Here is a 25,554-nt window from a genome sequence, read left to right as displayed (position 1 = left end):
CATATAACACTTTGTGTTTAAATATAAAGCCTGAAAACGAACAACGCAAAGTATAACGTACTCTCTAGTTCTGAAGGTTGCTTCCGCGCAAGAAGACACTGTGTGCAGGGGTGCACTCTTTACAGGCCGCTTGCTGCGTTGTACTGGACGTCACTTCGTGGCGGATATGGCGTAAGTGTAATCTTTGTGATTCGTGTTAAAAAGGGCGGACTCCGCAAAAGGCGTTTCCGGCCTTAGTAGAAGCGACGTCAGGGCCTCTCCCAGGCTTTTCTTTCCCCTGTGGTGCCAACGGAATTGCGCCAGTTCCCGCTCTATGATCCATGTGCACACAGATGTGGGTCCTGGCTAGGCGCTCGATAGCCTACTCACACCGGCATAAACACGTTTTCTGAGCGCTCTGCAGCTGCGTCGTCACTGCCTGTAGAAATTCGTTGTTTCTGACGCAGGCTGTAGTGAAACGAGGGAGCGGGAGTTTGAAACGCGTTTATTATTCAGTCTACCAAAAATATATAATTATTTTTAAGTCACACGATGAGAGACTACAATATCTTTCGTGTACAAAGTTGGCCACCCAAACGCAAAAGAAAAAAGAATGGGGGAGAACGAATTGCAGTCGAGTCCGGACAACGCTGGGCTCCCGGCGCCAGCCATCTTGATAAATCAGTGGGTTCGTAGTACTCCCAGCGTGGCAATCAGTCATAAATGTGAAGTGCTGGCCCTCGGAGCCCAAATTACACTCGGCAGGTGTCTAAAGGAAATGCCTGCTCACGAAGGTCGGTCGGAAAGGCTGAAGCTTCGCGTATGCAGTAGCGTCCAGCCACGACGATTGAGGACGATGCATGCTAAGGCCGCAGAAGGATGCCCCTGCAGGTTAAATGTGCGAGTGCTGTCGCAGCGGTCAGGAGGCCGGTGGTGGCGCACTCGTGGTATCCTGCGGCCTTGCGAGAGAATTGAAGGGAGAAGAAGGAGCGGAAGACGGTGCGCAGCGACTTGACGGCGGCTACTCTATGCACGGGCCGCACGTTGCCGGCGACCAGGCCTTGACACGTATCGTCCTGGCCCAGATTCCAACGCAGTTTCTGGAGTTCCGCAAGCTGCGACCCCCGTTAAGAAGTTTTTTTTAGACCGACGTCTACGGCTAGGTTGCAGGACGTTATGGCGTCTGCGCGGAACGACACAATGTGGGAAAGCCAGTTCGCAAAGCGCAATCTTATGCCGATAAAGTCCGTAGGCCTTCATAGTTTAAAATAGGATGAGTTATATTGCGCCCAGAAAAGGATTTTCCCGGCAATGCATTTCTTTTAAAAGTGAAGCCGAATCACGACGATCGATGTAAGCTTGCTCTTTATAAGCTGGCTTTCCCACATCGTGTTTGCGCGGTGAAGCCTCTTCATGAATGAATGGATTTATTTAGAAGGGAGAAGCCTCTCCATGGTGAAAAAATCTGCGGAAGCTTCCACTTATGCACAAGACTTGAATCACGAAGCTGTTGTAGCTGAGCAATGACGGACAAGAAGTTAATTTCAGTAGCACTACCTGCCTTTCGGATCGCGGCCTCTGCCTAGTTCATGCAAACTATCCGCGGCCGCGCCATGCCGAGAACTGCGAAGACGCTGTTACGAATCGGCCCGCCGCCGTACTTTCCCGCATCACTCCTCGGCTGTGCGGTGAAGCCACTACGTGCGCCTTCAAAAACAAGACCCACCGTGTCGGTGACTCGTGTTTTCATGCCGGGACAAGCCTGAGTATCCGTTTCAAAATTTCGTCGGCTGCCGGCGAGGCTCGTCTCAACGCTCTTCAAGGACACAAAGGCCCCGCGATCGCAGCGGAGTCCTCCCCTCTCCTCTCTCTCAGACTCAACGTGCGCCGAGGCTATCGACTGCTCACGAACTCTGGAACGAGCGTTGTGTGTGTCTGTGACGTTCGTGGCGTGCTGCCGCTTGGCGTTTTGACCGTTACCGCTTTCGGGTATAAATAGAAGCCGCCCAAGCGCTGTAACCCCTTCCTGTTTGAGCAGTGAATCCATGCTGTCACTCTGCTCGAGTCCTGTACTGTTACCTCGCCCGTCGGGGCATTGTTCTTTGGCTTCAGCTCACCTCTCGCTATGAAAGAAACAGTTACGTTAGCCTACGGCTTCTGGACTTCTTCACGGCTGCAACAGCGGCTGGCCGCTCGCTTTAGACCACGCTACCACGCGTATGTCGGAGGCGACAGAGCTCGGCTCGAGTCGGCCCTCCCGGTCTCAACAACTGGTGTCAGCGCTGGGATGACACGGTTGCAACAACGCTGCTCATGAGGTCTCTTGTACGATACCGTGCGCATGCGCACGACAACGTGAGCTCCCGCGCGAAAGGCTCTCCCACAATACCGAGCGCATGCGCAAGCTTTCCTCGAGTGTTCCTTCGACCGCTATCACGTGTCTTTCCGTTGTATAGTGGGTATTGCGACAGCTGCGCGACGCCTACGCGATAGCGTTCCTCGCGGGGAGTTTCCGGTACGCACGAACGCAAAAATTACGGCCAGTAACAAGAGCTCCGCAGTTAAAATGCGACGCAAACAGGGTCTTGTTCCGATTCAGCGCGCCGCTTATTGATTGATTGATTGATTGATTGATTGATTGATTGATTGATTGATTGATTGATTGATTGATTGATCGGTTGGTTGGTTGATTGATCGGTTGATTGGTTGATTGATTGATTGATTGATTGATTGATTGATTGACTTATTTATTGCTCGATCGATTGATTGATCGATTGATTAGTCGACTGACTGTCTGACTGATTGCTGATTGATTGATTGATTGATTGATTTATTGATTGATTGATTGATTGATTGATTGATTGATTGATTGATTGATCGACTGACTGACTGACTGATTGATTGATTGATTCATTCATTCATTCATTCATCAATCGATCGATCGATCGATTGATTGATTGATTGATTGATTGATTGATTCATTCATTGATTAATTGATTCATTGATTGATTGATTGATTGTCGGTTTTAACGCGCCCACACAACGCAGGCGATGAGGCCCGCCGTAGGAGAGGGCTCCGGGTTGATTTTGACCAGCTGGGGATCTTTAACGTGCGCTGAAATCTCGTACACACGAGCGTTTTTTGCTTTTCGCTTCCATCAGACAAGCGGCCACCGCGGCCGGGAATCGAACTCGCGTCCTCGCGCTCAACAGCGCAACGCCTTAGCCACTGAGCCACCCCCGCGGCGGGTATTCAGCGCGCCGCTACCCTGTTCGTGCGGGCTGCAAGTTGATGTAGTTTGGTGAAGTTCTCCTGCGCTTTGTGGAAAGCCCGCCTTCCTGGAACATGTTGAGACAAGCACCCGCCGCGCTAGGCTAGCCAGGCTTGACTCAAGCAGCGGCAGTTGCAAAATACAAAAATTACTCCCACCTCCCCTCGCGGGAACCCCTGTGTAGATGCGACGCATAGGGGGTTCCGTTGTTGTTTCCGTTAGGTTGATTCTCCCATCGCGTGAAACGTGCCGTGAACCCCCTGCCGCGGCTATGACGCAACGTGGCGCGGCTATGACGCAACACAATCCAACACAATCCACTTTAATCCAATCCAATAAAAATACAATCCAATGCAATCCAATCTAATCCAATCCAAGCCAAGCCAAGCCAAGCCAAGCCAATCCAATCCAATCCAATGACCCTCGCTAGAGAGTGTTCGCTACCGGAGAGGAGAGGGGGTGAGCGGCGGAGAGCGCAGCTCGCGCGGCGAGGAGAATGGGGGAGGGGTGTGGACGGAGAACAACAACGCCGTATGGAGGGACAAGGCGAGTGAATGAGATGCAGTCGCAATCTAAAAAAGTGTCCTGCGTGTAGAGACGTACGTTTGCGGGCGGAAGCCGCCCCTGAGATCTCTCCCGCCTCTCTCAGTCCTCCCAGTCTCAAAGTGCGCCGCTACTCCCGGCTCTCACGAACCCGGCAAAGAGTGTTTTTGTGTGTCTGCACTGTGTTGGAGCCGTGTGCGAAGGTGTTTGAACGTAAGCGCTTCTGGGGATAAATATGCGTTTCTTCCGAGCGTACAATTCATACGATTGCCAGAATTGTATCCTGCTGTTGCTTTGTAAGAGTCATGGTGTAAGCCACCCAGAAGGATGCTGTTCCTGTATTATCGCTGTTCATCCCTCGTCATGCAGTAAACCAGTTAGGTTTTGCCTTCGGCATTTTTTCGGCAACACCAAGGCAGCTGCTTCGCCTCGCCGCTCGTCCGTCACGCTGCCACTACATGACGGAGGCAACGGACTTCGGTTAGGGGACGCCTTCGCCAATGTAACAGCGACGGGAGTGTGAACGTCGACAGCGGACCAATACTAAATCGGCGTCCGCGGATTGTGCTCGCGAGACCACACCTAAGCGACGAGCGATAACCGGAGATCCATATTGGGAGTCAAATAATGCTTCAAAGCGCCTTCGGCGTAGAGGTGCCATCTTTCAAGAGTTCAAGGATACCAAACAGACTTTTTAGATGCGAAGCAGCTTATGGTCGAGCCTGTTCCCACCGCCGTTGTGTGGGCGCCGTTGTGCGACGTCCATATCCACACTGCTCATGCCTGGCCAGGCACCGCTGATGATGATTGTGGCAGGATGCCCCTAGGGATTGGCCAACCAAAGAATCCATCACGAGATAGCTTTGCGTTCAACCACCGTCGTCATCTTCCCGTAGGGGAACCCTGAGTAGTATGCGAGGCATTCCTCTTCTCCTCTCCGACGCCCATCTCCTCTCCGGCATTCCTCCTCTCCTCCCGCAACTCCGCGATCGAACTGAAAACTAATGGGAACTTGAGTCGACCTTTCATCGTCATTTCGGCTCGAACTGCAACGTGCGCGAAATGCTGTCCTTCGATATTGACCTGACCGTAGATATGAAAGCCCGGCACATACTCGACAGGGAAGCACCGTGTTAACATCCCCTACCACACGCAGCTTCGCTGGTCAACCACGTTCACAGAGTGGAATGGCCGGTGAATTTCTTTGATTGGGACGCGAATGTTTTCTCTTCCGATCATTCTCATGCCGGCCTGCAACTGCAGCGCTAGTTAGCACTCTAGTATATTAAGTGCGAATGCACTTCTTAAGCGAGCCTGAATCGTCCGCCGCCGTCGTCCGCATAGCAACAGCTGCGGGTGCACGCGCTCCTCGTCTTCCTCCTCGTCTTCCCTAGCAACGGGGGAAGATGGGCGCGCGCTACTCTCCTCCTCCTCTCTCCGCTCAGTGACTGCGGGTGTTGGGCGCCTCCTCTCCACTTCGGGCGGGAGAGCTCTCGCTCGCGTAGCGGGCGCTCCGCATTCCGACGCGTGAGGGCGCTCGTGTAGCCCTCGCCGTAACGGCGGGCGCTACTCTCCTCCTCCTCTCTCCGCTCAGTGACTGCGGGTGTTGGGCGCCTCCTCTCCACTCCAAGATCACGATATCCACCGTAATCGCGCAATCAACAACCGTGCATTCGCACTTACACACTCTCCCCCTCGGGGAAGTGCGAGGGAATTTTTTCTGCACTTCTATTATTCCTGATGAGCCGGCTTCCACACAGAGAACAAGGCGTCTGCAGAAGCCGCAGCTTTTCGTAACTCCGACTCGCCATCATCGACAGGTGCTACATCGAGTAGTGTGGAAAGCGCCAGACGCAAGATGCAGCCCCAAGTGCAGCGCTAAACCAAGAATTTTTAAGGCAGTTTCTTCTGCTGACACTAATAAAAATCCCGGGCCATCTCCATTAACGTGAAACCTGGGGAGGGGCGAAATATGCACTGGATACGTGTATTCTTGGCGCCTTGGCGTTTTTGCCAACGGAGATGAAACCGTTGGGGGGTAGAGGTATGCAGCTTGGCTGTAAGTCTCTGATCTTCGAAGCATGAAGCGTGCTATCGCGAGGTGTTGAAAACGGGTGTCACGGTGTGCTCTTTTAGTACGCGCTTTTCCCACAGAGATGAAACGATCTAGCGGGAGGTGTTAGAAAACGAGTGTCCGGGTGTTTTAGTACCGTGACTTCATGATGCTATGACGACATCAGACGACGACAGCCCAAGGTCCTAAGGGGCTTCGCCCCTAAAACAAGTACTGTTACGTCATGCCGCCGAACTGCTTCTCCATTGCATTAGGGCTCCGTCGGGCTATCTCAATAGCGTGCTTAATAGAAATTCATGGGGGACATCGTAGCCCACTTTGTGGGGCAACCTCCCCAGCAAAGAATTCTCAGTCTTGTCCATAGCATGTTTTGACGTACCTGAACAGTGAACCCGTCTGAACTCTGCCGGTACGATTGGCATGTCGGTCTCGCCGCAATATTTTCACCTGAACACAGAAATATTTGCAGGTCTCTTCGGGTCTCCCTCTCCCACCCTCATGCGTGCTCTATCTCTCTTTCTCTCTCTTTCTACGGCGCTGTCTCAAGACCACGACGCTGCACGTGACCCACCGCCATGGCTCAGTGTTTAAGGCTTGCTGCAGAGCTCAAGGCCGTGGGTTCGATCCCGCCTGCGGTGGCTGTTTTTTTCTAATGGAGCCGAAAGCGAATGTCTCGAAATTTCGGCGGTGGTCAAAATCAATCCGGAGCCCTCCTCCACGGTGCACTTCATGACCCAGGAGTATACCTTCAGTGCTTAAAGCCCACAATCAATCAACACTCCGCACGTTATGTTTTTTATCGATATTTGCTACAGCAACCCCTTCGTATAACAGCAACATGGCGAGGCAAGGACGCACGTGCCCGCCCACCTGTTTGCGGCCGATGGGCAGGGGCGTGGCGAAGACCACGTTGATGGTGCGCTCGGTGCATGGCGGGAAGGGGAGCGAGCCCGGGTAGACGTAGTACTCGAGTGTGCTGCTCGGTAACAGAGACGCCAGCAGGAACTCGGGCGCAGACTGCGTGCCGCCCGACACCTGCAGCTCCTGCAGGGCCGCCAGGAACGTCGCCAGCTCCGGGTTGTCCTCGGCCACCTCCTGGCGGAGAGAGAACAGCGCCTACTTGTCTCTCACAAAGCCCGCTACCTCTCCGTGCACCTCCTCATTTCCAGCGCATTGCACGCGGGTGTAAAAGGCGAGACACATGTCCGGAGAACGACGCGTTTAAACACGCCTTTTCAACGCGAAAGTGTTTTATTCGGGGTACACAAACATTTCACTGACGTCATATCCGTCACGGAAGTGACACCAGTACAACGAAGTAAGCGGCCTGTAAAGGATGCACCCCTGCACACAGAGTCTTCCTGCGGGGAAGCAACCTTTAGAACAAAAAAGTACGTTACATTTACGGTTGTTCGCTTTCGGATGTTATATTTTAACACAAAATTCTTTAATGCAGAGATACACCAAGATTTCACTGACGTCAAATTCTTCATGGAAATGACGCCAGTACACCTTTGCCGAAGCGACCCGCCAGCAGGACGTCATTCGCCAAGCACACCAACAAGACAGCCGCCGACCCGCAAATCATGCTCAGCTCCAGATTTCGCTGCACACTTCACTTTCGTGTTTTACCGATTCCTATGACAGAGGAATCAACCACAAATTTTTGTTTTTCCCCTCTCCGGAAAACGGCCCGGCAGCGTTGAGGAACGCGCATGAAGGCTACAGGACCAATTTTTGCAAAGGGAAATGTGGCGTGCGGGAACGCGTCGTTCTCCGGACACGTGTCTCGCCCTTAAAGGTGTGAGATCAGCGAGAATGCGCGTGTGAGTATTATAGAGACAATGTGCAGGCAGAGGCGCTCAGCAGCTCTTGCCACCGATTCTAGACTTGGGCGGCTCGGACACATTGCCGGAACTACGGCCTGCCATGGCCGAATACAGGGATCAGAAGTCAGACGCGTCTTCGTATTTTTATTCTTGTCACTTTTTTTCTTATTTATTTGTCGCACATCAGCCTTATATTTGCATCGAAAAGCGAAATAAACGTGAACAACCTACAAATGAAGGTGTCCCACACCCTTTTATTTCTGCGTGCGTGCTATTCTTGCCGGGCGATCACCGCGAAACCCGCGCACACGTGCGCGCGCTCGGAAATTTCTTGGTATCTTTAACTGCGGACACGATAAGTTACGATTTGCTAAACAGCTTCGCTGTTAAATATTTGAGCAAATGCTCATGCCTTTGCGCTACTTTTGAAATTTCACAGAAAAGCTGGTGGGTACGCGTACATTGTACATATTTTAGTGACCTCGTGTTCATTGCTCTTTGGGGGGCTAATGGCGACACCAGACCAGGGCTAACCACAACAACCGAGTCTCGAATCATAGCCACGCAGAAAACTTGGTCCAGCCTCCAAACATGACCACGCATAACCTTAGCCGAACCAGGAACAAGCTACCAGGGGGCACCAGCTTCGCTGTTTACCCAGTCTTCGTGCCACTAGTGCGAAACTGCCCTCTCCCCCTTCCCCTTCTATTTGCCTGTGGACGCCGATCGATGTGTGCTTGGTGGTTGGATAGAGTGTGATGTGGGGGAAGGTACATTCTTCTGGTGTTTGCGTAGTACGCGAGGAAGAAGTAGAATCCAGCGGAGTTAGTAAGACTTGAAGGGTAGCGTTTGGACACCCGGCAGTGTGGATTCTTGCGGATGAGAGCACCCCCGTGAAGATTTCGCGAACTGCGGCATGAACCGCCTCATCTCCTGCAAGGCCAGTATGACCTGGTGTCCATAAGATGGTAACGTCTACGTCTTCCGGAAGGCGTTGCAGGACAGGAAGGGCCTGGGTTGGTGCAAGGCCGGCTTGATACAGGGACATGCTTGTTGAGAGCCCGTAATGATGGTTAAAGGGGCCATGAAGACAAAACACAAGTTCGGTTTATTAAAAATATTGCATTGTCACGATAAAAATGACACCAGTTTTATCGCAAACTTCGACTAATAATCGGGATATTCAGGAAAACAGACACAGCAGTGGTGAATCGCCAGCCACTTTCTGGCGATTTCCCTACGATGTCACAGAATCTTGTAGGTGCGAGTGGCGGCGGCCAACCTAAGCCAGCGCCAAGAAACACAACTGGCCGGTTGTACAGGGCCTGCCGTTTCGTTTGATCATGCCACTTCAATGCCAAGGTTGGGTTACACGATAAAAAAAATAGCAGTGACTTGGCTCGGCTATGCCAGGATATACGCAGCGTGAGCTAAGGGTCGGCTGGTTATTCCTAGGTTTCCTAATTGTCTAGGATTATCTGATTATCATGCTTACTGCTGCTAAAATGATTTCCAATCCAATCCAATCCAATCCCGTCCAGTCCAGCCAAGTTTAATTCAATCCAGTCCAGTCCAGTCATGGCTCCTGGCGCATGCGCAACACGGCTCTCCAGGAGCCACGCGAAACGGCTATCAATGTTCTCCGGCGCAGCGTCAGACCTGGCAACTGCGCAACGGAGGCGCACAGCTGGGCACGCGCCGGCGCCAGTGCGACTGCCGCGGCTATGACGTCACTTCTCTAGAATGAGCAGACCGGCGAATGTGCAGACCCAATTGTCTACACACCTGTACTCCAATTGGATTGGATTTCCTATCCAATACCATAAAATTCAATTTAATCCAATCCAATCCAAATCTAATCCAATCCAATCTAATCCAGTGCTCCTCGCGCTTGCGCAGCACGGCCTTTCAAGGTCCACACGAAACTGCTCAACCTTGGCCAGTGTAGCTTACGCTACAAAACTATGTTTTTAGTACTAGCCAATAAAACGTCACAACTGCCTGTAGTACGACAGAGTAGCGCGAAATTTAAAAGTTGTCCTACCTATTTTGGCGTTTTCTCGGTTCAAAAACGTACTTGCTGGCTGGGGTGAATATGAGTGAGTTACCAAAGGCTTGTTCTTTCAAATTGATTAATGCTGTATTTTGCCTTCATGGGCTTATTCAGTATGCTCGGTGTTGATGTGGGGTGGTGGCATGTGGAGGAAATATTTTAATGTTAAAGAATAAATGGCTCACTGAGCAGAAAAGGGTGGCGAGCGGTTTCTACGTCACTCTTCCTCACCTTAATGAGGAGAAGGGGACACGGAATTGCTACTATGGGCTGAAAGGTCTGGGGCTCCTCATTTCAAGAGGTGGGGGGGGGGGGGGGGGCAGTGATGAGGATTGAGGTGATTGTCTTTGGGGGGTGGTCCGTCAATGCGGAAGATTTGAAAAGGAAAGAACCAACTGAATGCGACGCCTTCCTAGCGCGGGACACTCAGCAGCGTGGTTACAGACTGTGAAACGCCTCCTAAGGCTCCCAATGTCTATGGAGTACAGCACATGTCACATGTCCGCAAACGTGTATTGTCCAGCGGCCAACAATGTTCGAGTTTTACTGGGAAATGATTATCACGCAGCAGAAAACCCGAAGAATCATTTGCATTGAACTGGGCATTATTTCGTTTACCTCCACAACTAATACTAGTACTTGGGTGTCCTCGGCGATAGATAGCGTATTTTGGAAGGGGTCCCAGACCACGAGAAGAGTGGGTGAATGGCGCACACTATTGGCCCAATGCAACAAATTTGATGTTTGAACCTGCATTATAAGGCGCTGACAGCTTCGCCTGGGCGCACGGTTGTGAAGCACAGTCCGTAATTTGTGAGAATGCAGCCAACTTTGTATGTGGGAGCATGCCTGCGTCTTATTTCTGTTACAAATGTACCACTGCTGCAGCCAGGAGTATATAGGGGCGTCACAGTGTGCTCGCACAGCACAGTGCTTTGAAACGCTAATGAGCGGGTCGGTTGTGTTGTCGAATATCAGCCGGAGTTGTACAAAACGTGCCTGTATTTTAGCGCGCAGGATGTCCCCGTCCCGTGTGCTTTTCTGCCGTCTATGTGGTCCCGTGCTCACTGTCGTGAAAGAAAGAAGTCATCCGATGCCCGCGCCAGCTAACATTACCGTCATTGTTATATAAATCGAATTCATCGTTCCCTCCCCATGTCCCGGCCCTTTGTCTTGTGGTTTCCACAACACTCACCTCCAGGAGAACGGCAAGAACCAGCAGTCCGTTGGCTTCCCGGAGGCAGTCGTTCTCACTCATGATCTCGGTAGAGTGGACGAGTTGCACCTGCGCCAACGACGAGAGTATAGGGGAAACGGTACATGGTGCTTCAATGACGGTCATGAGGTGCAGATGAAAAACAACGGACGAGGTGTCTCGTGGACGCGGAACTCAGGACACTGATCAATGCTGGAACAAGAGGACAATGTAGATTTTCAAATCCGTTTTGTCAGCGAGTCGAAGTCTTTCCTCTTGTGCCACAAGCACAATGAGTTAATGGCTAAGGCCAGGTGGTACCACCAGGCTAGTGCAGGGGGATTTTTATAAAAACGTGCACTTAAAAAAGCTCACCGTACTCTCTCTATAACAATGAACTTTAATTTGGACAAGTTGGGTAAGCGCCCGACTCACTGATAATGAATTAGTTAACGAGTATTCATTGTCTTATCAGTTTACATATTGATTATGTTTGATTGATTGATTGATTGGATTGATTGATTGATTGATTGATTAATTAATCGATTGATTGATTGATTGATTGATTGATTGATTGATTGATTGATTGATTGATTGATTGATTGATTGATTGATTGATTGATTGATTGATTGATTGATCATTGCACAGCTCATAATTCTTAAAAAGTTTCTCCAATAACTGCTCAACAGAAGATTACATATTCCCCCAGGCCCGCAAAGAGTTCAAACTTTCTTCTGTAGAAAAGCATGGGTGACGACAGGCAGAACTGCTAGTATGTGTAATGTCATAGCATGCGCACGGAGAGCAGACGATCCAAAGTTGTCTCTAAAGAGAACGAAGTGTCGTCCTCATGTGTGGACGATGAATGAATGAATGAATTTATTGTTATCACAGAAAGAAAAGTACACCAGCAGGTGTAGTTTGTGTCACCTAATGGTGGACACCGGAACGCCTGCCGGTGTGGGGTCTGGGGAGGGGGAAAACAGGCAGGCAGGAAAGGGAGAAGAAAGGGTGGGAGAGGATACATACAGTGGAACCCCGTTCGGACGTTTTTTGGCCAATCTTCCTAGTGGCCAATCTTCTGGCCATCTTCTTAGTGGGTATGCTTGCCGCAATCCTTGCCAATCACACTAAGTGGTATGCTTTTGCATATCTCACTAAGTGGGTATGCTTGCCTTGACAAACGTGCACCGGGGACGCTGGGCAATCGTCGCAAGGAACGCACACACAAGCGCCCAGCATTTTTTTTTTAACTGCCGGGGGGCCGTCGGCGCGAGGCACGCGCTCGCGTGCGCGCTCGGCATTTTATTGGTAGTTTTAACTGCGGATAGCAAAATTACGATTCCCTAAACAGCTTCGCTGTTAAAAAACAACAAAAGATGTTTTAGATAAGACGCGCACAGAAACGGTGATTAATTTGAGACCGTACCCATTGCAGAGTGAGTTCAAAACCAAACGTGAGCGCAGAATTGAATAATGATATCACGTTGAAAAGAATTATACAGCTATAATTTCCCATCGCCAGGGATTGAGGATATTAGGCTCTGGCAAACCGATATCGTATATGGCAGAATGCTCTCAAACTCTCCTTCCGATACAGCAAGATAGAGTAATGTTGACGTACAGTTGCGCGTAATTCCAGCGCTTAGATTGTTCTGACGCTGGGAAGCTACAAGGCCTCTAGTTACTCATGTAGTGGCCACGAAAGTGCAATGAGGGTTATCATTAATACTTAAAGAAGAATACTTCAACAGTGCTACCATTGGCACCGAGACAACCGTCTCTGGAGTAGACACACAGATTTGTCCGTGTGAGCCCTACAGTGCCCTCTACACATGCATTATACTTCACTACGTCTGCGCACATCGCAATAACGAGCACGATGAGGTGTTAGCTCAGGTCGCTCCTTGGTGAAGGGGAGGGGCATCCCTCACGCACCATAAATCCGCCTTTAGAGGTGCAGATGAACCGCCACGCACCTCTGCGGCGTACCGCTTCTTCTCGATGGCGTGTTCTGAGCCGGCAAACGATGTTTTGTCGAAGTGTATTGTGCCCATGAAGAAGCTGTACGGGACTTCGAGGGGACCGCCGAACACACCCACGTCCAGCCCGAAGGGGTAGAAGAACACTGCGAGAAAGCGTGAGAAAGTTGCTACGGCACGTGTGCCTTCGGAATGAGCCGGAGAAGTAACGTCCGGGACGGAACCGCGCATTCCGTTCTCGCGTTTATACTACGACTTATCCGGCGGAGTGGCGCGCGGCCGCGCAGACGTCGATGGCACGTCAGCTAGTCCATATCAGAGTCCTTCAACGTTTCAAACCATGGAGAACTCTGGCCATAGTAAACTTGGGCTAGGCTGCGCCAACGGCAACTTCTTTCTCTGTGCGCTCCCCGGCTGGCGCATGCGCTGAAGGTTTGGCGCAGACTCGGAGCGTACTAGAAGTCCCACTTAGATCGCTGCTTCGTCAGGCAGTTCGACCTGACAAGCTGGGTACGCCTGCACTTGAGGATTTTACGTTTCACGACGTGCTCTGGGCTTTCTTCTTTTTAAAGCAAAGCTTCCTAGCTTTACCAGACCACGGTTCTTTTGTTGCGTTCGGGACAAGAAACTCCCAACGTGTATCGGGAGGGGGTGGGCGGTTTTCACTCACGGAACACAGTGTAGATGGCGCGGCGAATGGTTACCCACCGTTCCCCTCGTGTTGGCGGCGCGGCTTTGTCGTCTGCTTCAGCGACGGTTTTCTTTCTTTTTCCTTTTTTCTGGAGGGGGGGGGGCTGTTATGGAGCAGCTTCGCGTCCACAACGCGAATCCTTCGCACGGCTTGATTAACCAATTGTTCGGCAGCACCAGATACGTTACGATTGGTTTGCCGGGCGGGAAAACAAAATGTAGAGACCACATACAGACATCTGGCCGCTAGAGAAACGGTACCTTTTGCACACTGCTTGCCACGAATGGGACTCCGTTTACTAAAATGGTGAATACCAATTCGGTTGTGTTTTAAGAGGTATTCCAAAAGGCGAAAGGAGCAGCTGGTTCTGATAAATAGCGATTATAAAAGTTCTCTTAGCTTTCTCGCAATTCTCAAACATACAAAACTAACTAGTTTAAATCGCTACGCTGACATGCCGAACTGTTTCGGTGTCTGCGCTTGTGTCGCGCAGTGGCGAGGCCCGAGCTAGAACATCAGGGTGGCTTGGTTCCGCTGTCTCACCCATCGAAAGACGCTGATTTCCGTTTTCTTTCTGCGGACGCTCGGCCGGGTTACAGCGGCGGCTTCCGCCACTCTAGCCCGGCCGTTGCCGACGCTGCTGCTGCGTTCGGGACGCCTCCCCCGCGTTTTCCAGGTAACGGCTGGCAGAATATCTGGTTTCGCTCTATGTAGAGACACGTGTGTGAATTCAAGTGACGCCGCATGGGCAGTTGTTGTGGGTGTCGTTTAAAGCTTTGCTTCCCAATCGCCTTCACAGCGTGTATTGGATTTTTTTTTTTTTTTTGCTTATACTAAACACTCACAAAAAGCAGAAGGAAAATATGATAATAGCGAAAAGCGAGAAAGAAAGACAAAAAGACGACACTCAATTACTAACTAAAAAGACGCAACTTCAGGATGCAGTGGGCGCACTTTACGTAATATTCCCAATGTTTCTTAATTTCTGCTTTTTTTCAAAGGTGCTGTAAAATGGCTGATCTTCGTTGGAAGGGCAAATGTCACCGCAGCCGCGCAGCGTAAGATTTTTCTTTCTTCTTCTGGTTTCAACAGTCGATACTTAAAGGTGCCATCAAGGTAAACTACAGCCTAGTTCAATTTGAAAAAAACAAAAGAAAACTAGCTCTATCGCAGCCATGAAAAACGTATTTTTAACCAAAAAAGGCAAGAAGTATAAATAACTTTCACAATTTGTCCTACGGTGACGCAATACGGGCAGCAGTTACGCAATAGAGGCCAGCAGTAAAATCATAGTTGTCAGCGTGTTAACTGCTCTTCAGCATTCAAGTGATACGATCAAACGGAACTAGACGACCCATTACAAACACCTAGTGTCACTGGATAAGGTTACAGAGTATCGGCACTCTTTTCTCCTATTGTTCCGTGCCGCCGCCGTGATCATTGGTCAGTTCGCATCACGTGACACTTGTTTACACTGCGACTGTTCATGGGCACCGCCATTTTGTTGTTTATGTGGTTTCCGTTGGTCAACTGTAGTAGTCTCAGCTCGTCCTCCCTGCTCTGCGGCTGCGCGCGACCGGCGTCGTTCCGAATGCGGATCAAAGATAACTCGCTTCACAGCATTTCAGCTGCAGAAGTGTGTTCGAAGATGCAGTGTTGCTGCGTCTTCGGCGGTGTTGTTTACAAATTACCTCGTCCACGTTACCGGTGAGGCCGCAGAAGCGGCAATCTGGCAACACTGATAAACACCAAAATGGCCGCCGTTGCTAACTTGCGTGCCTCAGTGACGGTACTCTGTATCTTATCTAGGGACACTACAATCACCCAGTCATCTTTCTTGCTGGTGGTTTTTGGTCGGCGGCCGCCATTGACACAAGCGAGGTTCTATGACGTCATAGAGAGATCACCTAAAAGTAACTGGGGAGTCGCCACTGCTTCACCGGTTTTCTTTACTATCTCGATCGTTTTTTGAAGTCTGCAATAAAATTGGTATAACTGCTTTAGGTACAAGGCAGTCTTTAAATGAGAATTTAGGGCGTTGTGCTGCTGAGCCCAAGGACGCGGGTTTGATTCCCGGCCGCGGCGGCCGCTTTTCAGATGGAGGCGAAAAGCGAAAACGCCCGTGTGTTCGAGATTTCGGTGCACGTTAAGGGTTCCCAGGTGTCAAAATTAATCCGGAGCACTCCATTACGGCGTGCCTCATCCCCTGTTTATTTTTGGCGCGTTGAACCTCAGTATCAATGAATCAATCAATCTCACTCAATCAATCAATCAAATGAGAATTGATGAATGAACACATGGCCCTATGCCTCCATCAAGGCCCTAAAATGGGATAGCGAGTAAGAAGGGGGGAGAACAGGAAAAAAACCCGCTGATTCCTTTGTCATAGGAACCGGTAAAACACTAAAGTGAAATGTACAGCGAAATCTGCCGCTTAGCATGGTTTGCGGGTCGGCGGCCGTCTTGTGGGTGCGCTTGGTGAGCGAAGTCCTGCTGGCGGGTCGCTTCGGCAAAAGTGTACTGGCGTCATTTCCGTGACGGATATGACGTCAAATCTTAATGTATCCCGGCATAAAACACTTTCGTGTTAAAATATAAAACCCGAAAATGAACAACCCGAAGTATAGCGTACTCTTTCTTTAGTACTAACGGTTGCTTCCCCGAAAGAAGACCCCGTGTGCAGGGGTGCACCCTTTACAGGCCGCTTGCTTCGTTGTACTGGCGTCACTTCTATGACGGATATGACGTAAGTAAAATATTCGTGAATCCCGCAATAAAACACTTTTGTGTTAAAAAGAGAGGCAGCTAAAAGCAATCCTCAAAGGCTGAAAAAGGAGAAGAGGTGATCCTTACTGCAACCAGATGATTATGGAGTGCTTTCGCCCACCAACGATGTTTTACTCGAGTCACGGCGCGCGCGGCTACAGCGATTTCACAGCTTACCCACTCCGCGTTACCATAGCAACGGCTCTCCTCCCACCTCGCTCTAGCAGCGCCCGCTCCCGTGGTTTCCATAGCGACCACGCTGTGATGAAGCCGCGAAAGTCGCGGTCACGCACGAGCATGCCCCTAAAAGCTGCGCTGTAAAAGGGAGCGCACTCACGCGTCGTTCCGACCATCTCGACATCCAGCCGCATCTCGGAGTCGTAGTTGAAAAACTGGATGGGGTCGAAGAGGTGGAATGTGGAGTGGGCGAACAGCAGATGGATGGGAGATTGCTGGGAGCCGCCGCATGACGGATATCTGCGAGACCACTCGGTCGAGTCTGCAGCGCGCCTCGTCGGAGAAGAAAAAGGCAGGGCATATGGTGGAGTGAAGCCAAGGCACGTTACAAGAAAGAAGTCTGGAATAGGCTTAAAGGGAACTCACCTGATCACATTCCTGTGGGACTCCCTAATTTATCACCAACGGACTTAAAAATGTTCGTGTACCGATACAAAAAGTTTTACAGATACATGAAAACGTTCCCAACGGCTTAGTTTGCTTTTTTAGAAATATGTCATTTTTTCACTGAGATAGAAAAGTAAACAATGAACACATTTTCGTTTTTCTAGTATTCATTAGATGGCGCTAGTTGTCTGCCTTGCGACAGCTTTATTTTTTTCTGTACAGAAGTAGCATATTACAAAAATAAGGAAACCAGGCCGTTGGGCACATCTATATGCATTTCTAAAGCTTTTCGTATTGGTGCACGATGTTTTTTTAAGCGCATGAGCCCTGTAGTAGTAAGTACCATCGGAATGTTAACAGTCGAGTCTCCTTAAGTGCGTGTTACAAAAAAGAAAACAGCGGAGAGCGGAGAAAATGAGAAGGTTGAGACAGTACACAAAAAAAACAGCATATGCCTTAAGCCGTAACTTGCAAATAAACTGGGTCCTCTTACGCCTGGTCGTGAACGGGAAAGCCGCGAAAATTGTCCGCGACTTTACGCTGTCCGTATCAGCCTGTCGTGCTGCGGTAGCCTTCATTCGAGCAAATAACCCAGTGGCTTGTTTGCTCAGAATGCTATAATGTGTCACCAATGACTCTGCTACAAAGCATCTGTCTTCCTGATATCGTTTAAGTCTTACGGAAAGCCAACCTGATTGGTTCAACATTTTATTCCAGATAAATTTGGTACGCCTACATTTACGCCTCCAGTGCAAGTCTGTCGTGTCAGACTCGCGCTAGCGCCTTATCAGTTACCGGCCAACGCTAAAAATAGAGAAACCCCAACCGCACGTCAGTGGCCTTCCCCAAAAGGACTGAGTCACACCAACATGTTGGGACAACTACCGGTGAGTTTTCAATAAGATTGTCAAACGGGATTTCGGGCTTTACATTCGCGGGTTTCATATCTTGATTCGTGAAATGTAAAAACAAGAAATGCGGGAAATGTAAAAACAAGAATGGTTTCCGTCTACTTTAGGTTTCTACAGTTGCAATAAGCATTTGCCTGCTGTGCCCAATTTTTTTTTTTTCGTGGAAGAGCCCTACATGACCCATCGCGCGACCGCCCCGCCTATCCTCCTTCCCCCTCACCGCCCCGTCATTCGTAAACCACGAAAGAAAAGCCATGCCAGAAATATGGTTCAAATACGGCATACTAAATTCCCATCGACCGTAGAAAAAACCGAACGGCTTCTAAAACCAAAAGCCGTGGCTCAAATGGCCGCAAATTACTGGAGGCATATTATATTAAGGAACCTGTCGATGACATTCTTCATGTGAGAGTATGAATTTTAGCCGCGGAGCTGTTGTAGGCCCAGACTTTTTGTCCGTCTTCTGAAGGTCGTGCGTCACGCAGGGGTAGGATCAGGTTCCCAGACCCACCAATAGAGGGCGCAGCGGTCTTGCAGAGGCACGTTCCTCTTCCTTCGGCTAGGGGAGGGAGCCTCACGCCGCTCATTTTTAGCTGTCGATTAGTTTGCGCGAAACACAGAATTTGCACGGCGATGGCGCTGCCGTTCTTAGGCGAGCGCCCATTGATGTTCGCCAGACAAAAGAGAACCACAGCTCCGCTGTGTCAGTAGATTTCACACTGGGTGGACCTGGGCTTACTTTTAAGTGCAGAGCACTTTAGGCGCTCGCTTTCTCGTCCTAGCTCGCTCGCTGGAACCAAGCATGTCGCCACGGCGTTACGGTGTAGCCTGTCACGGTCCCTTCCCCACGGCGTAACCCAGAGGCTTCGAAAGCCACGCGGCCATACCAGGATATACGTAGCGTGAGCTGAGGTTCAGCTAGTTATTCTTAGCTTTCCTGGTTGTCGAGGATTAGTCGAATGTCATGCTTACTGCTGCTTATCATCCAATCCAAATCCAATCAAATGAAATAGAATCCAAAACCAATCCAAGCCAAACCAAGCCAATCTAATCCAATTCAATGCAATCCATAACTCCCGCTGGCGCAGTTTCAGGCAGGGGGCGCGCGAGCACCGCGAAGGCCGGAAATCTGAATTGCATGGGGTGGGAGCAGTAAGCGGATAACGGCGGTATAGCCCATTATGGCGAATCAATGCTCTGCACTTCCGACAGCTTTCACATTGAGTTGAACGGCATTTTTTTTTTCGTTAGGAATGACATAAAACCGCGTTTTTTTATAAACGTGATTTGTACATGTTATGAAGCAAGCTGCGTAGGCTCGACTCGTGTTATACAGACGAAGAACTGAGTCAGAAGTAACCCCGCTTGAAGTAACGCTATACAGACCACGTCTTTCCTTTGTTCTGTTTACTCAGTGCAATCATGTCTTTAAATGCTTTGACTCAACTATCCCAGTAGCAAGTTTCATTGCCCCATCCAATGCAACGCGTCCCATAGCACATGCTTCAGAAATGATATGCGAAATAAGGAGCGCGCGCTTGAACGCATGCGCATGCGCAGTAACGCGGACCATGGCGGCAGCAATTCCGCTGCGCCAGTTCGCTACCCACGAAGCACAAGGCTACCGCAACGCAGCGAAACGTCAGAAACGATATAATGCATCGAAACAGCGTTTCTTTACTACTGCCAGAGTCCTTCAATGATCGGAGGGCATCGTGCGGCCGCCGCTGCTCTGTAGCAGAGCTGAAGGACTCTGCTACTGCGCAACCTTATAACCTCAACGGCCTAACTCAGCGACACACTCAGCGACGCACAAACGCCCTCGCATTTATTTACCTTTGGAGGAATCGAAGCAATAAATCCAACATTTTTTTTTCTTTTTGTGCGCAGAAAGACGGCGTAAAAACGGACCCGTGGAACATAACATGACGCAAAAGTTATTGGCTATGGTGCGAGGTCGGAAAAAAGCACTCACTCAACAAATGGGTTGTGTTGAAGTTCTTGCAGAAAGGTACTGTTCCATAGCTCCAATCGGAAAGCCTGCATTTCCTGTAGTTTTCTGGGAGCAGAATAAAACAAAAGAAAAACACTTAGCGTTGAAATGTCACTAACAGGTCGCATGGCCTCAATAAATTTTCCATGAGCCTGCGTATTGTTTACATTTCGCGAAGAAGGCCTTTGCAGCGTTTACATGGTTCTCGGTAAAAAAAAATGAGGGTTTCGCGTGGTAGAGCTACACTTTGGATGTGAGGCGTGCCGTCAGTGGAGCCCTGCAGGTCAATTTTCACCATCCAAATATATTTCAAATGGGCTGACATCTCGACAGACGGGCGTTTTTGTTTTTCGCCTCTATTAGAAAAACGGCCGCCGCGGCTGGGATCTCACCCTCGTCCTTGAGCTGAAGAACACATTGCAACGGCTTAGCCCTCGAGCCACAGCAGCGAATTTCAGAAGGTTCTCCAGACGACAAAATGGTCGACGGGCATGACTGGATCGGGGGGAGGAAGGGGATAAGTGTATTTTATTATCACGTAAAAAGATGAGAAAAAGGTGATTTCCCTACCCCTCAAACGTTTTGTCTTTGTTGGCAAAAACGCCAAGCCGCCAAGAATACATTTAAACACTGCACGGTTCGTCCATCCTTAGGTTTCCCGTTAGCGGAGATGGCCCGGGATTTTTTTCAGCACGCTTGCTCCCATTGTCGCCAGCTACTATGGGCAGGTCGCTATCTATGAACCCGTCGTGGGACACGCCAAGGTGTTATCAAGGCTCAAAGAATAAGAAAGTCTATATCTAAACCCGAGAGTTTAAAGAGACCCTGCAAAATTTTTTTCTATTGTTTTCAAAATCTCATATACCTCTAAAACGTATTCAGTCATCACATCCACTACTTACAGCTTAGGTGGCCGCAAAGTACCTCAGCCAATAATTACTGCCTGGTGACGATCAGATAACTTAAAAACGTACTCAAAAGATTTTTCTCTTTGTCCCGGTCTTGGCGTTCTTCGACCGCTGGTATTACGCTATTACAGCGCTGCAGCGGCTATTGGCCCTTTTCCCTTCAGTTGCTGCAATGAACGCGTTTGATAGTCACTTTTAAAAAAAGCCACAAAAGCAAGGTCGAACCGGAAGGCGCATCTGCTGCGACGAGAAAATCACGCAGTGCCGCTCCGTGCTGGCGATAACTACAGTTTTCGCGGTGCTTCCAGGCATGATGGAAAGGGTGAAAGCGTTTATCGGAAGTGTTGCAGGGCCCCTTTAATACGCAGCACAGCAAGCGTTTGCATTCGCCTGGCGAATTGAATGTACCGATACGAACACGCCTGAACAAGCCGGCCGCTTTGTTACGGTATCGCTAAAACGACTACATTATCTGCGCTTTCTGTTGACATCATATCACGTAATCGACTCGTATTTTTTTATATTGTCCGCCTGACCATGGCAAACAACAAACAGATGAAAATGAAGCATTACTATAGCGGGTCATCGTGCAAACTAAGGACATCACGGGTGTTTGAGTACCAGATAAAAAGAAAAAAATATATACGTTGCAAGGTGTCAGCGTGCGGGGGCCTAAATGTGGCGTGTTGAGTAAACCATCCTGCGGGAATAAGACACTTGGAATCAGTTTCCGACCCACTTATCGACCAGGTGTCGGGACTCGATAGCCCAATTCATTTCGTATAAGGTACCTGGATATCCGTACAAGTAATGTGCATGTACACAGGGACATTGCGCGTGGGAGCTTCTAGAGGAGAAAACGAGAAATGAGCGGGTGTTTACATATCACTCACACGTCACGAAAAGAGCTGTTTACTGAAGCGATATTCCCTCCTTTTCCGATAAGCCAAGCCTTAGGGGTGTTGACTGACCCTGGGACCATTCTCGATATAGGTAAATGAGATAATGTGAATTCCCACGGGAGTCGGCACTAGGGAACTGCTCAATATCGGCAAAGGAGATTATACGAGGTTGGCGACCGGCCCATTACTTGGTAGGTCAAACAATTCCTTCAACATCATAGCACAGCGGCCCAAACTGCTGTGCACGTCTCTGAGTGGCAAGACTTACGTATGAATCTTTCGTGAGTCAGCCAGTGATGCACGTGTGCACCCCCAGAACCTTGCGACGTGTTGAGCGCTACCGTCACTGGGGAGACTGGTAGTAAGAAATAGAACGGAGAGGGCGATCAATTGGTACGTACACGTGTGGGCGTATCGTAGTAAACTCAGTTTAACTGCTCAAGCAGCATCCTTATTAAAGGAGTAGTGACACGAAATTTCAAAGCTGAGAAAACTATGTAAAATGCTTCATTTTTATCGGGAGATACCTCTCAGCAAATTTTAACCGTAACCGTTCAGTATAACCAGAGTCCTTCAATGCCTTTCTGGTCGTGAAACTTCGCCATCACGCTATGGGAGAGCTTCGTACGCTGCCGCGCCGCTGCGCTGGTGTTGATCGGATGGCAGCCGGGGGCGTGGTCAGAGCGCGTTTGGCTGGGAACGGACCAGGGAGTGAGATAAAACAGACGCTCGCCGCCTTATCAGCAGTGTGCTTTCGCTTTACGTGTCGTGGGCCGCTCAAATGGACTTGTCATTTTGTGAGTGGCGAAAAACTTTGGTGCGAACGGGCATGCTGCTACTGCGTTCCTGCCTGCCGGTCTGGCTACAGAGCAGCGGCGGCCGCCCGATGCCCTCGATCTGCGGTGGCGCCACTCGCGGTAGCCTTTGTCCCCGTACGAAACTTGGTCGGGAGTTTCATGACCAGAGTAGCATTGAAGGACTCTGGTATAACATATTTTAAACGCATTTTAATCTTTGCCCGCACGACAAAGCCCAGAGAGGGCCAGCATGACATCGTCTGCTCCTTGCCCCAAACTGCCGACGTCGGAGCTCCCGTGACGTAGCCGACGCGCTGGCTGCGGCTGGTGCTCGCTGCTTGGCCGTGTATACACGTCACGGTTTTTGAACTGACGTCATGCTGCCCGGGAGCGTGGGGATGGTAAAGACCGCACTCAGAACTCAGACCGGCCGCGGTGTGACAGGAATGGTGACGTCACGACAGCCCTCCTGTCAGGGCGGCAGCTCCGCGTTTGTTTTGTAGAAACCGAAACTGACACAAATAAACGACGCCATAAATGATTGTTTACGCTGCGATCGACAGTCTAATGGGCCATTCTATAATTAGTGGGCTAATAGGCACCCATAGCAGCGAAAAAAATCAACACGAAATAGGAAATAGATAAGCCCAACTCCTAACACCATAACTCGGCGAGTGCAGCAGACTGGGTTCCCGCTGCCGTCTCACGCGAACTTGTAGGAGATGTAGAATGACACAATAGACACTGCGTTACTTATACCCAGTGCATTGGTGAAAGGGCCGGGAAGGTGGAATAAAAACGGTGCAAATCGCTTACCAAATACCCTTTCAGCCGTGGAATCGTTCGCTATGATAAGGAGGTGAATAAACGCGTACGCCTGCGATTCATCGAGAGAAGAAACATTACGGCCCCTTCGCGCCTTCTCCACACTTCTCAACCGATTGGTGTCCGCAGCATAAAATCAAGATATTCGACCCACCCACGTGCGCAGGACACGTCGAACAAGCATGCCGGGTGATCCTCCTGTCGCTTGTGATGCCAATGATGATGCGAGTTTTAACTGCTTAAGGAGTAAATTTTTCTTGTGGCTTTTGATCACCCGATTTATTACTTCTTGATATCAAGAAGTGATATTTTGCATTTGGTTGGAGAAACGGAATTTTACCTTATGTTTTTATTCTCTTCTCCCTTTGTGTATTTTGACCTTATTTCTGCTCTTCTTTTCCTTCCTTCGCATATTCTTTTTCTTCTGTTTTAACCTCTTCGCCTTCTTCGTCTTTACCGAACGATCCAGCTTTATAGTTACTGTTCAGGTTGAGTTTAATACTAATTATTAGTATGAAGCTTTATGCGTGGGGTAGCTTGGCGAGCTGGCGACAGACATACAGTAAATGAAAACAGCGCAATTAAACTACGGGTGAGAAGCTGCTACACATACAAGCGCTTGTCTGTGTTGCTTCTTCTTGCCTTAGATACAAGGCAATTCATAGAAACTGGATTTTTATCGTATTCCAGGCTGCTATCAAACCAAGAGATTGGTATCAGGCAGCCTTTCAGGGTTGTAACAGCGCGGCCTAGCCATATAGTATAATGCAGAATACCGGTATCTTTTGTCTAGGGTTTCGGGTCTGGTGGGAAGTATTACATACTCGTCGCCACCACTTTTATTGATATATAGGTTCCTACGTGTCTCTCTCGCCTTTTTAACCTCCTCTTCTACTTTTTGGGTTTCGTGGTCCTAATTCTTGGTGAATGAGGTATCACTGCTATGTGTTGCCTGTTTAAAATATTCAAAATTAAAGGATAGCTCAAATATATACAGCGCCCAATGCTCAAATGCAAATATTCTACTCCGTGAGAAAAATCTCAGCTGTTTGTGAGTTATTTATTTTAGTATTGTCATTTTACCATTTGAATTTCAAAACGGAGAACTATCTTAAAAATTCACTAACCTCAACTTTTACGAAATGCTGTTGTCCTTTGTTTGTAGCCAACTACAAGTTCATGCTGCCTACTTCATGCACTAATTACGGAAATAAGGCGCCTACTTATGTTGCCACTCCTTTGTAAAATTATCCATCCTCAAACTCTTCTGTTGCCATCGTTCAAAAAGTCCGTAAGATTTTCTAGAAAAATATCCACTGCTTTTTGTTGACTTTACAACTTCAAAATTTAAATGTATTTACAATTCAAAACCCTTGTTTCGTTGACGATCGTGGCGACTTTAACCAGCACTTTTTGTTCTGTACATCGCTCTGGTATGACTCGCTCCTTCGTGTTGTTTGTTTAAGTCTGCTAATTGCGCATCTACATTAATGGTGTTGTTGATAGCTATGATTCCCACCAACGAATAATTTCATTTCAAACTAATTGTATTAGGTGCTGCCCGTTTAATTGTTTAAGTATTTACGCTCACAGTTAAAGTTCAAACCTTTTCTTCACTTCGACTGTAGAACTGAATCGTGGCACCACTTTCTTAATACCGGCTTTTTTGGCGGTGTATCTTGTAAGAAGTTCAAAGAAACTGAGGCCAGTCGTCTACGGAGAACGCGATCATGCAATTGTGTACAACACGCCTCCTTGTTTTGCCTTATACTGTCGCTGCTACTAGTAGTATTCGAGGAGGCCACATAATGCTTAATTTTCTGTCTTCTGGGATTGCCACGAGCTCACCCATGGGGATTAGCCGGCACTTTCTGGTTTGCATCGATGTGAATAAACAGTGTTGGTAGCGCGTTCCTTGGCGACGCAGTCTTCGTAATTGTCCTTTCTCCTAACAGTACTCACGAGGGGCATTTGAACGGCGTTACTCCGTTTTTGCCTTCCGTTTTTCATGTAGATTACAAGGTTCGGCTCGGGCGAGAGTTGAGCAAGAGCGGAGACTAAGTAAACGATATGAGGTAGAGGAAGAGGGAGAGGAGAAAGATAGAGAGAGGAGGAGGAGGAGGAGGAGGACAACTTTATCACACGATTCACGTCTAAGAGCCGCTCCTATCATTATTTTCGTGGCCTTCTGGCGCAATGCAAGTTTCTT

General features: G+C 49.3%; 1 protein-coding gene across 1 annotated transcript; it reads right to left on the bottom strand.

Moving 5' to 3' along the window:
* Positions 1-532: 532 nt before the first annotated feature.
* Positions 533-25,197, bottom strand: LOC144146205 (carbonic anhydrase 1-like). The gene is made up of 6 exons (XM_077678169.1): positions 25,194-25,197; positions 16,723-16,884; positions 12,926-13,074; positions 10,946-11,035; positions 6,739-6,963; positions 533-1,094 (listed from the first exon to the last, which is right to left on the bottom strand). Exons 1-6 carry the CDS (start codon positions 25,195-25,197, stop codon positions 843-845), a joined length of 882 nt encoding a protein of 293 aa, XP_077534295.1. The 3' UTR covers positions 533-842.
* Between the last annotated feature and the right edge of the window lie 357 nt (positions 25,198-25,554).

This window comes from Haemaphysalis longicornis, unplaced genomic scaffold (assembly GCF_048455015.1).
Source record: "Haemaphysalis longicornis isolate Haplotype H1 unplaced genomic scaffold, Haemaphysalis longicornis Haplotype H1 scaffold_7, whole genome shotgun sequence".
Classification (NCBI taxonomy): domain Eukaryota; kingdom Metazoa; phylum Arthropoda; class Arachnida; order Ixodida; family Ixodidae; genus Haemaphysalis; species Haemaphysalis longicornis.
This window is presented reverse-complemented; position numbering and strand designations above follow the sequence as displayed.

Bases quoted from the DNA above. Each gene is read 5' to 3' on its own strand.
- LOC144146205 (XM_077678169.1), bottom strand. The intron at 13,075-16,722 runs GTGAGTGCGCTC...GCTTTCTCGCAG, and splicing joins CGAGATGGTCGGAACGACGC to TGTTCTTCTACCCCTTCGGG. The intron at 1,095-6,738 runs GTGGGCGGGCAC...CGGGGGTCGCAG, and splicing joins TGCCCATCGGCCGCAAACAG to CTTGCGGAACTCCAGAAACT.